The sequence below is a fragment of the Macaca fascicularis genome, chromosome 9 (genome assembly GCF_037993035.2).
Source record: "Macaca fascicularis isolate 582-1 chromosome 9, T2T-MFA8v1.1".
Lineage (NCBI taxonomy): Eukaryota > Metazoa > Chordata > Mammalia > Primates > Cercopithecidae > Macaca > Macaca fascicularis.
Window position 1 is genome coordinate 100,966,025 of NC_088383.1, and position 14,289 is coordinate 100,980,313.

Genomic DNA, 14,289 nt, shown 5'->3' on the forward strand with positions numbered 1-14,289 from the left:
AGGTGTTAAACTGTCCATTTAAAATAAAAGACACAGGCTCAGTGCAGTAGCTCACATTTGTAATCACAGCACTTTGAGAGGCCAAATCAGGAGGATCTTTTGAGCCTAGGAGTTCAATACCAGCCTGGGCAATATAACAAGACCCTGTCTCTACAAAACAATTAAAAAATAAAATAAAAAATAAAAGACACAGGTAACTTGCCACAAAGTCACGTGGCAAATAAGTGATGGATTCGGGGTTTAAACTCAGATCTGTCTGCCTCCCTACCCCAAACTGCACTGTTTCTACTGTATTCAGCTGAAAAAAAAAACAAAACAACAACAACAACAACAAAAACACAAAACTTTAGTCATATAACAAAAGTGTATGTGTGTGGAGGGTAATAAAGAGAACAATGCATTTAAAATTCCTGCTGCTATTGAGGGGGACTATGTTCTGAAAGTAACACTGAACATGTGTGGAAGTATATTGACTCTCCACAATCAATAAAGTATTATTTATTTAATTGTTATAAAGGAGTTAAATGAAACCCAAGTTACCTTTTGGGAAAATCCAAAAGAGTAAAAATCACACTGGATTAGGAACTGGTTGGCAGAATAATCTGTGTGTCTAAACCTTATACAGCTATTTGCTGGCTGTATGACATTAGCAACTTGCTGACATGCAATTTACCCATGTAACAAACCTGCACATGTAACCCCTGAACCTAAAAGTTGAAAAGGGGAAAAAACTGCATTTCAGTTTCACACACTACTCTGTCATATGGCCATGTTTTGTCTGGATAAGAGAATAGTCCTGGGGTAAAGCTGGTGCTCAAGAAAAGAGGATTTTTTTCCACGTTCTGGAAAAACCATAGTAAGCATTACAAAAGCACAGAGGTCTGGGAGACCACTTCATAAACTGTTCATTGCTAGATCTATATGTGTTATAACCACCTTTCAAAAGGAAGAATTAAAGCACATCTTTTAGGAAGAAATTAAGGTGGACTGGATATTCTCTAAGACTGTTAGACTGTGCTTTTCACAGTCACACTGAGATATTTTCCCACCCCTCCTTCCCTCTCTTCTGATCATCCACATTGAGTGCCTATTCAACAGGCCAGGCATTATACTTGAAGCCAGGGACCAACTGTGAATAAAAGCTAGTCTCTGCCCTCTTGAAGCATACACATTAAAGAAAAACACCAACATTAAATAGTTAATTACAAGTGGGGTGAGTGCTATAAATGTGAAGTCCAGTTTCCACTGCCTACACAAGTGGAGAAAACAGGGAAGTCCACAGGGAAAAGTAAGTAAATTTTCAGTTTTCTGTATCCTCCTTATTTGGTTAGCACTACCCGATACTGTCACTTTACAGACATTCACAAATACAAAGAACTTCTTCCAAAATGCAATAAAGTCAGTCAAGAACATTTCAGACTTCATTTATTGACACTATTCAATATCGGGCCATGTAGACTAGGTTTACTATTCTATTTTTCAGGAAAAGAGAATTTACTAAGCATTCAGAGCATAAACAAGGTGACAAATAATAACAACAGAAAAACTATTTTCCCAAAGACACCGAATTTGCATGTTTGCGTTAAGGCAGTAAATAATAATAATAATAATAATGTAAGCACTTGTAACAATTAAGTATCTAAAGCAAAAGTTACCACCCTCAACCACGAGGCAAGAGGTTCTGCTCCTAGCTCCATGTCACCCTGGCCAATTCCCATAGCCTTTTGAATCTCAGCTTCCCAACTGTAAAATGAAAAGGTCAAAACAAAACAATCTCTTAGGTCCCTTACCACGTTCATGTGCAGCATCCAACTAGAATGTTTTGAAATTTGAGTACTTAGAAGTCATGGAACATTACTTATCCTTCTAATTTTTTCATTTTTAAATTAGCCATCCTTTGCAACGTATTCATAGCACAACCATACATTAGTTTTACTTCTAAACCTGTTCAGATAGAAACCTGTTCAGACAGAAACAGAAAGTCTGAATCGTGTCTTCAAAAAGTTCAAAATTCTCAGACAAAATGTCTTTAATCTGAGAATCTCAAAATAATTCCTTTACTACACTTTTTTATGCTACCAAGAAATTATTTACTTATATCCACTCACAGTGTACAGAAACAACAATGTGTTCTTCAAATTTTGGAAAATTCCATTTGGAATTCTAGCAAAGCTGGCTCTATTCCCATTCTGGCATCATGTGCTCAGCTCCCTCTCTGCCACTTCCTCTCAGCTGAGCCGCTCCCCAAGGAGTTCACTCCCAGCAGAGGATAAAAAGGAGGGGGAAGAGGAGGCTCTGCAGCCACACAGGAGTCGCTACTCAACACAAATGTTCATGTCAATGCCCTTTCACATTGCCTCTTTTGATTCAACAAATGCACTGTCAGCCCTCAGTTCAAATAGAAATATAAGCAAAATGTTCTAAAATGCTTTCAAGGCATTAATAAGGGGAAAATGTGGAAAACAGAATAACATAAAGTTCCAAGTTTCTTGGTGTATCAGCTATGTATACGTTGTTTAACAATCAATGACCTCAGAGCTTCTAAAGAGGTGCGTGTCTTTTTTTGGCTTAAGATATAAAAATGTTTATATACCAATTCATGAGCTATAGAAAAAATAACGAAGAAAGATATCAAAAGTTTAAGTCTTCAGACTACTTAGGTTTTATTCTAGGAATCTTCAATTTTGCAAAGTTACATACTTTGATATGGAAGAGTGAGGGTAAACAATCATCTTTCCTTGTCAGAGGGGAAGTGGTACTTCAGAATTCTTATTTATCTCCTTATAACTTGTAACAGACTCTAATTACAACATCAAAGATCTCAGAAAAGGAATGGCAGGAAAACTTTTAATTTAAACAAGATTGAATCTCTGTTATATTACAAAGCTATGATCTTTAAAAACAACAAAAAAAGTAACTCTCTGAAAGTATCTTCTCTGAGTGAGACTATGCTTCCTACTTCCCAAATGTAGCAGTAATAATACCTTATTTGTACATGTGCCTTACTTCATCTGAATCTCACAAAAACAATGAGAGTAAATATCCTAACTGCCCACTTACAGGTTTTCAAACAAAGGCTTAAGGAGATTCAGAAACTTGCTCAACTAGATGCCATCATTACACATGACTTCTTCTCCAAGATCTAAGCCTTCACTTTTGTCCTCTGAAAAAAGAAGACAATATTACTACAAAAATTCCTTTCTTGAAGTTGTTGTATTTTTTCACACTAGATTAGTTTACTTTTTCCAGAATTTTATATTAACAGGATCATCTAGTATGTATTCTTTTGTCTAGCTTTTTAACCTAGCATAATTATTTTGACAGTCATTTATGTTGCTGCATGTATTAATAGCTCATTCCTATTTATTTGCCAAATAGTATTCCATTGTATGGATGTACCACAATTTGTTTATCCATTCTCCAGTTGAGAGACATTTGTTTTATCTACAATTTTTGGCTATTAAGAACAACGCGGCTTTGAATATTTGCATATATATCTTTGTGTGGACATACATTTTCATTTTTTGTCTTGGGTAAATTCCCAGGAGAACTCCTGCATCATATGATAGTTGTATATTTAACTTTGCAAGAAACTGTCAAATTGTTTTCCAAAGTGGCTGTATCATTTTATTAATATGTTCCAAACAGCAGCATGTGACACTTTTTAAAGTGCCAACATCACAAGATATTTAACAACTGAGAAAGGCCTGTAGGGTCCAAAGATGGTGCGTGTTTGCATGTTCCAAAGTCAAGTAATAGATAGAAAGTATTTCATCCAGAGAAAAAGATTCACACAAAAACAAATGGAACCACATCTCAATACAGCTACGCTAGCTTATGTGATGACTTACAGGTGTGCTGTCTTCGATTCCATCAGGAAAGCACCTATCTAAACGTGGCCGGGCATGGTGGCTCACAGCTGTAACCCTAGCACTTCGGGAGGCCGTGTCAGGTGGATTGCCTGAGCTCAGGAGTTCGAGACAGCCTGGGCAACATGGCAAAAACCCATCTCTACTAAAAATACAAAAAATTAGCCAGGCATGGTGGCGTGTGCCTGTAGTCCCAGCTACTCGGGAGGCTGATTCAGGAAAATCGCTTGAGCCCAAGAGGCAGAGGTTACAATGAGCCGAGATCACACCACTGCACTCCAGCCTAGGCGACAGAGTGAGACTCTGTCTCCAAATAAATACATAAATGTAACCAAATGACTTACAGGGGTGCTGTCTTAAATTCTATCAGGAAAGCATCTACCTAAATGTAACCAATGTGAGATAAACTTATATTTTGGAAACTAATATGTAAAGAAAGAAAGATCTTTAAAGGTAATAATAAGGCTGTTGCAAGCATTCACAATAGCAGCTCATATGAGCATTATCTACAAATCAGGCACTATACTAAGTTTTATAAAATATATATATAACCACTTTACTGATTTCTCTCTCCATTTTACAGGTGAAAAAATCAGAGGCAAAGAGGAGTTAAGAATGTGGCCTCAAGGCCATATAGCTTGTAAAGGGGGAATGGGATCTACCCAACTCCAGAAGACACTTTTGGCTTCGCTAATTCACTGCTGCATCTTCAGGTTTCACATGCTTTCCAGCCTGCTTCAAAGACATCTTCCTAGAACTGAATGATACTATTCCTTAAGAAACACTACTCCCAGTTTCTACTTTTGTACCTATCAAGCAACTTCCCGATATTTTGTTTTCCCATATTCTGATATTCTGTTTTCCCAAGCCCATTTTCTACTTGGAAAAAGAGGAACTGACCAGTTAAATGGAGTAAAGACTAGGCATGCTGATTTTGAACATAAATTTGGTTCATGTGATGAACCATGGAGGCACCAGTATCCTTTTCTAAGGATCAACATAATAGAGGAAAAGTCACCAAGTCAGGCATCAATCCTACACAAGACCACGAATGCTAAACCAACTCTACACCTAGAATAAACTTGTCGAATCTCTGTCCCGCAAGCCACATGTGGCCCAGGATGGCTTTGAATGCGGCCCAACACAAACTCGTCAACTTTCTTAAAACACTATGAGATTTTTTTGTGTGTGTGATTTTTTTTTTTAAGCTCACCAGCTATCATTAGTGTTAGTGTATTTTATTTGTGGCCCAAGACAATTATTCTTCCAAGGTGGCCCAGGGAAGTCATAAGGTTGGAAATCCCTGACCTAGAATGTAAAAAAGAAAAAGAAAAAGGAAACACAGGCTACTATTAGTATTAGAAAAATATGGATGGTAGCACTACTACTACATACGTAGCTAGAAGAACTCTTAGCAGCCTTCTTTCTCCAGTGGGAAAATTAAAATATATTATGCAAATGTCAAGTGTTTTCATTTAAAAGGAAGATTAAAATATAATGGGCAGAATTATTAAACAGTTAAGAAAAAATTATATTACCTGATTAAGTGGAAGGGGTATATTGCTTCAGAACTAACTTTATTTTGGAAATACTGGACAAGTGGCAGGTCTTACTGATGGATTAGAGTTTCTTCCCCCTACCTCGCCTTCTATATTCTGTAATACTTGAAGACTTAATATTTTGAGAAAGGCCAAAATTTGGAATGTGCCTCTTGGGTTCCTCCATAAAGGCTGGCCTGCCAATTCTTATTATTAATAGATTCACGGTCTTGAACAGGAAAAATCAGTAGACTCTTTGGTTTACACAAACCTTGCCAATTTTTCCACACCCTAAATGTCTGAAGGTTTACTGGTAACTCCTATTTGTCTTCCATAGTGGTATCCTATCTTTCTCTTCCAAGTTTCATTTTCTGTCTTCTAGATGACGTCAGCAGTGGTGATTCTCGGAGGAAGGTATAACTGGAGGGCATGCACTAGGAACACCAAAAAATGGGAACTTGGCCAATTCAAAGCTGGAAAGTAGTACTGAGAAGAATGTATATAATGACATCTATCTTTCCCATAAAGACAGGAGAACTGAGACCATATCTTTAGGAGACAGGTTTTGGTGAGGTCAAGAAAGTAAAAAAAGGATGGAAGATCTTTTGGAAAACATAATGAATGGCAGCTTTCCATAGAGACCTAGGAAGCACAAATTTCACATAGCAAAAAAGGGTAAGAAAGAACTACAGCTGACTCACATTTTCTTTTTTAAAAAAATTTAAACTGCCTCAATTTGCTATAATTTTCTTAGCCAATCCCTTCTTTTCTGAAAATACAGCTTAACTTCAACCTAGTCCCTTCCGATAATCACAAATTCTGAGTTAACAGTGTTTCAGGATTTCAGGATTTGTCACTTCTTCTCAATTATTCCTTTTTTTTTTTTTTTTTTCCAGATGGAGTCTCACTCTGTCACCCAGGCTGGAGTGCAGTGGCATGATCTCGGCTCACTGCAACCTCTGCCTCCTGGGTTCAAGTGATTCTCCTGCCTCAGCCTCCTGAGCAGCTGGGATCACAGGCATGTGCCACCACACCCAGCTAATTTTTGCATTTTTAGTAGAGACAGGGTTTCTCCATGTTGGTCAGGCTGGTCTCGAACTCCTGACCTCAAGTGATCTGCCCACCTCGGCCTCTGAAAGTCCTGAGATTACAGGTGTGAGGCACTGTGCCCAGCCATCTCAATTATTCCTACATGATGGTTGAGAGAAAGGAAGAAGGATAGACCAGTTACAGGACAAAAAGTGTTAGGGCAACAAACAGTAGGCATAAAAAGAAAGACTGGGTGTGATGGTTCACACCTCCAACCCCAGCACTTTGGGAAGCTGAGGTGGGAGGATAGCTTGAGGCAAGGAGTTCAAGACTAGGCTGGGCAACATAGCAACACTTTCTCTCTACAAAATATAAAAATACATATTTTTAAAAAGAAGACAAAAATAATAGATAAGTGTGTTTATGTTTGTGCATATGCTACATATGTAAGTCACCAGATGGGCTGGGATCAACTGTATGAAAGGGAAAACAAGGTTTATCCCAGCAAATTTGTCAAAGCCTGCAGGTCCCACAAGAACCTACTATGGAGGATATTTTTGTTCCGATCATCTCAAGCTGGAGTCAACTTTGTAACGTAAACATCAAACTCTGGTTGTTTGTATGGTTTATTTTAAGAAGACAACAAGGTTCTTCGACCTTGGGCAGCAACCACAGAGACATTCAAAGATTGATGCACTCTGATATCTGTTGCAAGTATGTGTAACTCATCAATATTTGTTACAGATATCAGCAAAATGGCCCTTTCAGTACTTAAAAAAAAATTACAGAGTAACAGTATCTTCATGCTGAAAACGATCATTAAGATTACCTAATCAGCCCCCTTTTCGCAAGGATTGGAGAAATTGAAGCTAAAAGGGGAATTTGCACAACATGAACAAAACGGAAAGAGCATAAATGAAATCTTGGATTTCAAAGCAGAGAAGTAAAGAAAATCAAACCAAAGAAAATAAAAGGCTTTTAAAAAGAAAAATGTATTTTAGCTCCATTTTTTTTCCACAGAAAATCACAAACTATATCCTCTCCCTCTTGCAGAAGAGGATTCACATCATGTCAATTAGGTATTTTTGAGATACACACTCATTCCTTCAGGCAGACACACTACCATACTGTTCTTTTCTTCTACATTCAACTTTAAATCCCATAATCTAACTGAAGTCTTTTCACAATTAATTATTGCACAAGTTCAGCAAGTTAAGCATGTTTATTAATTCCCATCACACTAGAAAAAAAGTTAGAGGCAGCATAATCTAAATTTAAAGTGACCTTTCATTTAGAAGTTAGAAAATTAGAGGTAGATACCTTGGAATTTTTATTGTCTCTAAGACCACCTCCCCTTCAACCCCGCCAAAAGGAAGGGATACTAGCAATCTAGAAAAAAATATGCATGGAGAGGCTTAGGACCTGCATCATCAAGCACTGTCAGTGGTTCTCAGCAGTACTCACTGGTTGCATGTCAGAACCAAGGAGATGTAAAATATATGTTTTAGAGATAACCTAAAACCTGTTCTAAAGAACTCCAACAACAGTCAACATACCTACTTCAAGCAAGAGGGAAATAAATAATATTGTACACAACCCTAGATTCATTCAGTATGTCTCCCATGTGTATTGACAGTCAGCTTGTATATCTGGGAAGATGAGAGGGGACAATCTGGTATCACTCATTTACTAGAGGAGAAAACTTAAATTCTAAAAGATTCAATGGCTTATACAGGTCCTTCTGAAAATGAAAAATTTCCATTTAGAGACTGTTCTTCTGCAAAGCTATCTGATCCATTGACACTAGGAAGGAGAGCTGATGCCACCCAGATATTTCTTCTGGTGTTAATTAATATGACTTCCTGGTTAGTAAGTTTTTGCTGCTTTAGAACTTGATCCAACAATTAAACTGACAAAACTGTTTCAAACCTGTAAAGCTGCTGACACATATACCATGCAAATTCCATTAATGGGAGACGCCTGGATGTCCAGCTTGAAATACCTGGCTATCTACCACAATGAAAAAATTCTGAGTTATGTATAAATAAGTTGATTTATTCATTCACATTACATTCTCTACCCCACATCCTCTCTCCCTTCACCTACCTCTTCATTCCTCCAACCCAATGGTATGGAGCAGGAGTTGGCAAACATTTTCTGTAAAGGGTCAGATGGTAAATAGTTTGGCCTTTGTGGGCTCTGCCTTCGTAGCACAAAAGTAGCCACAGACAATCCATAAATGAATGAGTGTGGCTATATTCCAAAAAAACTTCATTTACAAAAACAGATTCAGCTTGCAGAGCTATAGTTTGCCAACCCTGGTTTGAAGAAGCAATTTTCAAACTTTAGCCTGAATCACAATCACACAGGCTTGTTAAAATACAGACCTCTGGGCCTCATCCTTAAGTTTCTGATTCAATAGCCCTGTCACGGGACCTGAGATTTTAATAAGCTCCCAAGCAATGCTGATGCTGCTGGTCCAGGGACCACACTTTGAGAACCACTAGTACAAAACAATGGTCTATACTACATTCAGTGGAAGGTTAAAATGTAACCAACAATCAAGAATGTAGAAATGACATGCTGCAAACTTGACTGCTAATTTCATAGAATATTTCATATGAAGACTTACTGTTAAGTGCCATAATATTATCTGTTCCTGGATGATGGAAATTTATCCCCATGCGTCCTAAAAAATAAAATAATTTTAAGCACAAAGAATGCTTAATGTAATCATTTCAAATACACCTTAAAATATAAACATTACAAAAATCTAAAACGGATTAATCTATAACAATGCTATCAAAGGCCAAAGCAGTTACAACAGCTTTAAAAATTAAGGCATAAAACATACACATGAAAAGTCTTAAAGCCAAAGTTTCAACAACAAATAAAACAAAACAAAAAAGAAGCTTCTGTTATAATAGTCTAAAATTTAACACACCTCCTGCATTCCAATTTAAACATGCCAACTCTTTGGATTAAGCATTTTATTTAAACAACCATTTATACTGTTCTTCCATTCAAGCAGCAAAAAAAAAAAAAAAAAAAAAAAAAGATTCAAACAAGTATATAAATTTGAAGCTTAGAGAGAACAAAAAGACAGGTTTCATAGTGGCTTAAAAATGCAACATAATAATCAGAATGGCAACCAGAAGGAAGATGGTAAAATTTATATAAGAGATAGAATGGGGGAAAATGATTGGCCTAAAAATCTAGGGTTCTGGTGGCTCTCCTCACCACTAACTAGTTATATGACCTTGAATATAATGCTAATTTCCGTATGTTCATCCTTAAGTTTATAACAGGAGTTGCAAACTTCTGCTGACATGGCTGGCTTCCTGTTTTTGTATGCCTCTGAGTTAAGCATCATATTTACATTTAGAAAGGCTTGTAAACACAACCAAACCAAAATTAAAACAAAGAACAATATATGACAGAGACCATGTGGCCCGTAAAGCCTAAAATCTTTACTCTTTAGCACTTCACAACTTTTGTCAACCCCTGGTCTGTAAGATGTTAAGTCAGAATCAGATGCTTCAACTAATGGCCCCTAGGGGCAAGAATGGAAGATGCAGACATTTTTGTTATGTTTTTTTCATTAATTATTTGGGACAAGGAGGTAGATGTATCAAAAGAAAAATTAGAGAGAGTCTTATATGAAAAAAAAAGTACTTAGAAACCTTTCTTGACCAAATTCCTTCAACAAAATAGTTATTGAAACAATGCTTTTGTTTAAAGCTAGTATCTATAAACTTGGCTCTGCAAGGTTTTAATGTTCAATTATGTCAAGGGTTATCATGAAATTCTCAAAAAATGTTAATCTTATTTCACTACCATTGTTTAAATAAATGTCAACAGTATCTTGGGGAGAAAGTAGTACAGAAAAAGCTGGAGATAAGGTTAAAATGATTGATTTTTACAACATATATACTTTTATATTACATAATTGCAAAAGAGTCAGTCATCATTTGATAGTAAACTCTGTTATGGGGGACTGGAGGCAAATAGCATTATTAAGTTCTTTTTGCCCAAAAGGAAAGCATCATAGTAGACAAAACAGAGCATCTGCCTTAAATAAAAAGGGAGAATCATGAACAAATCCTAAACAAATGAAGTTTTTGCCTAGACAGGACCATCCTGATTTCTTATGTCTCCCCAGGCTACGATAATTTGTAAAAGGTCATTTCATATTAACAGGTAGGGAAGGCCAGGCGCAGTGGTTCACGCCTGTAATCCCAGCACTTTGGGAGGTCGAATCATCTGAGGTCAGGAGTTTGAGACCGGCCTGGCCGACATGGTGAAACCCTGTCTCTACTAAAAATACAAAAATTAGCTGGGTGTGGTGGTGGGTGCCTGTAATCCCAGCTACTCAGGAGGCTGAGGCAGGAGAATCACTTGAACTCAGAATGCAGAGGTTGCAGTGAGCCAAGATTGTGCCACTGTACTCCAGCCAGGGAGTCAGAGCAAGACTCCATCTCAAAAAAAAAAAAAAAAAAAAAAAAGTGGCAGGGAAAAACAAAATCCTCGCAAGCGAAGCGTCACTTGTATTGGTGTGTATGTATGTACTGAAGAATGAGAAAATCTTAAATACATCCATAAATAAGAAAATCCACCAGAATTTGATGGATTCTGATGAAACTGTTCTAACTTTATCATGAAGCATTATAGAGCTTCAATGAAAAAATTTAGTTTTTATTATTTCAAACCTTATTAGGAGAAAAATGTTTCATCTCTCTCTGGTTTTGCAGAGACAATTTTGCTAGCATTTGTAATATAGTAAAATTATTTTCTTAGATTAGATCATGTTTTCTATTAAAAAGCCATATGAGTAAAGAATCATCTAAGAGAATCATCTATTTTATTTTTATAGATTTCATAAACCTTTTCATATTTACTAGAAGCTAACTATTAGGAATTTCAAAAACTACCCCATTTAAGATACATGTACTGTATCTATATGTAATTGTTCAATGTGCCTGACATTTTTTCAGTTCCTAAGTCATTTTAGAGTCCCTGAAAATTATAGTCAGCAACGAGTGTTATCTCCTACCACTACCTTTATCAGAACATATAATAGGAAAAACTGTCACCAGAACAAGGCTTTGACTCAGTAGGGAGAAAGCATATTCTCATTTCAGTTAGCTATCTCAATGTCCTTGCCATCATTTCTGGATAATCAAGACCTTATTTGGATTCATTATCATGAAATACCAATATCCATGAAAACTAGATATGATTTACTCTAAACCAGCGTTCATCCTTTTCTGGGGTATTCAAATATAACAGTAATTAGCCAGTTACTGGAAAGTCTACCTAAAAGCCCATCAAGACTTCAAAATCACTGCCCATCAGAACTTAAGGAAACTGTATATATGGAGGATCTTTTCAAACTCCAACCAAGGAATATTTAGAGGAGGGTGTGCTGTCTAAAAAGTTAGCAATATTCCCTAAATATTCCTAGAATAATAATAAAGGTTATCAAGGAAATCATGCAAGCCTGAATTTAACTGATCTTTATTTGACTTCTTTTCTTTCCTGTGTCTACAACCATGTATAGTAAAGAATTATGTAGTTTACAACCACTATATCAAATAAAGTTTTTACATGTTCCTATAACTACCTAGTTTCCCAAACATAAAGGGGTACCCTTTTTGTCCTCCAGAAGTTAAACATACCTGCATGGATCCTTTTTGACCCTTTCCATGAGCTCCTAGAACTTTTCAGCTTAGAAAGATGAAATTGAAAGGAAGCTTGGTAGTTTTCAAATTATCATTCTCTATCTTACATTGATTACTTCCAACCTAAACTTTCTTATGATGCATTAAAACGAGAGGCTTAGGCAGTGTTTTACAGATTGAAGGTATCACTAATTGATGAAAAGCAGAACACTTTTTACCTTTCCTGGTATTCTCTCTAATTCTTTGACCTCTTTGACTTCAACAGGTCTCTGGATGAAAGCTAGCAACAAAAGATTTTATAAGAAACTCCAGGCTGGGCACCGTGGCTCACGCCTGTAATCCCAACACTTTGGGAGGCCGAGGCGGTCAGATCACGAGATCAAGAGATGGACACCATCCTGGCCAACATGGTGAAATCCCATCTCTACTAAAAATACAAAAAAATTAGCTGGGTGTGGTGGCATGCGCCTGTAGTCCCAGCTACTCAGCAGGCTGAGGTAGGAGAATCACTTGAACCTGGGAGGTGGAGGTTGCAGTGAGCCGAGATCGTGTCACGGCACCCCAGCCTGGTGACAGAGCAAGACTCCGTCTCAAAAAGAAAAAAAAAGAAAAGACAAGACAAGAAACTCTGGGTCAAGAAAGCCATATCCATCAGAATCAATTATCTAAATATAATCTAATTTTTCCAACTAATAATGTAATTTTTTAAAGTAAAATCACTCACAGCATCTTTAAGCTAGTTTCTTAACCTCTTCCAAAAGTAATTTTTAGATTATAAAATACAATGCATTTTCATTGGAGAAAAATCACATAATGCAGAAAAATGGAGAAAACAAGCTCACCAAAGATAAGCACTGTTAACATCTTGATTTACAGTCTTCCAGGTTAGGGAGTGTATATGTGTAAAGGTTTCTTTTCTAAAATTGAAATTATTTCATAATTTTTAACTTAATATATTGTATATCTTAAGTTTTACAGTTATTAAGGAATTTTTGAGGAAAATAAAATATATAACAGCAAAAGAAAAACTGATTCCAAATTCAGAAAAGGCCATTTCTTTTTTCTTCCTTTTGTCCAACAAATACTGCTGTTTAATCAGCTGTGAAAATAGAATCAAGTGTGTGACATCTGGTGATTTTTGTATAATGCAGTCTAGGGCTGCCAGCATGACATTTTGTCACCTGTCCATGGTCTGCTATTTTTAAATTGTTCTTGTCAGCTAGCGATCTTTTAAGTATAGTGTAAAATATAAGGTTTCAAAAACTGGAAGGCATACTTGGTTTTACTGAGTTAAATGATGCTGTGGAAATCTGAGACTGTGTCCCACTTTTCCCACTGCACAGGATCTGATAAATAGGGGTGAGAGGGGATGAAGGCAGAGGTTGGAAAACAGGGTTACATATGGTTATTCGTTCTGTTAAAATCACAGTCTCAGAAGCTCAATTCATATTCATATTTAAAACACTAGTTACAAAAAAAAACCCTACGTCTATCATGATTCAGTTTCAGAATCCAACTAAACTCATGCTTTTGTGAGCCCAAATTAAAAACTGAAATTTGTATTAACTCATAATTAATTATGAAAGTCATCTCTTTACGTCTACAACATGTTATGAGATAGGGAACAACTGCTGTACCTTCCTCTAATCACTCCCTTTGCTCTAAAAAGGCAAGTACTTCAGAAAGCTTCATGTAACAGAATGTTAGTGCCACGTTTCAGAAAGACTTACAGGTAAAATGCATATTCTACTGGGTTTTATTTCCCACTAATTTTCTCTATAAAGTTAGAGAGATGTTCCTTTAGAAAACTATCTAAGAAAATGTAATACTGTGATATGTAAAAATACAGTTAACTTTTTTTAATCTCTTTTTTAAGGAAATGATAAAACTTTGGTACTATAATATTCTAAGTATGTTCCAAATAACCAATAATCAAAAGCTGTCAGCTTAGACCTGAGGTCAAATCCTAGTTTATTCACATATTGGTAGTGGGTAATTTTTGGCAAGTTGTTAAATATTTTGTGCCTCTGTTTCCTCATTTAATGAAGGCTGTACTTGAGAACAATTAAATCACAATTCCCAGCCTGGCATGCACTGGTTCACACCTGTAATCCCAGCACTTTGGGAGGCAGAGGCGGGCAGATCGCTTGAGCTCAGGAGTTAGAGACCAGC

General features: G+C 36.6%; 1 protein-coding gene across 17 annotated transcripts in view; it reads right to left on the bottom strand.

Moving 5' to 3' along the window:
- The window catches only part of CPEB3 (cytoplasmic polyadenylation element binding protein 3), a 243,785-nt gene that overhangs the window by 132,935 nt on the left and 96,561 nt on the right, over positions 1-14,289 (bottom strand). For 15 of the 17 annotated variants that reach the window (XR_012417948.1, XM_045361193.3, XM_074002203.1 and 12 more), the window contains exon 4: positions 9,069-9,125. The exons of the other annotated variants lie outside the window; for them this stretch is intronic. Coding sequence is in view for 14 of the 15 variants with exons in the window: in XM_045361193.3 (XP_045217128.1) it covers positions 9,069-9,125 (57 nt within the window). In the remaining variant the exon portion in view is untranslated. The remainder of the gene's footprint in view (positions 1-9,068; positions 9,126-14,289) is intronic. 17 annotated transcript variants of the gene reach the window in all.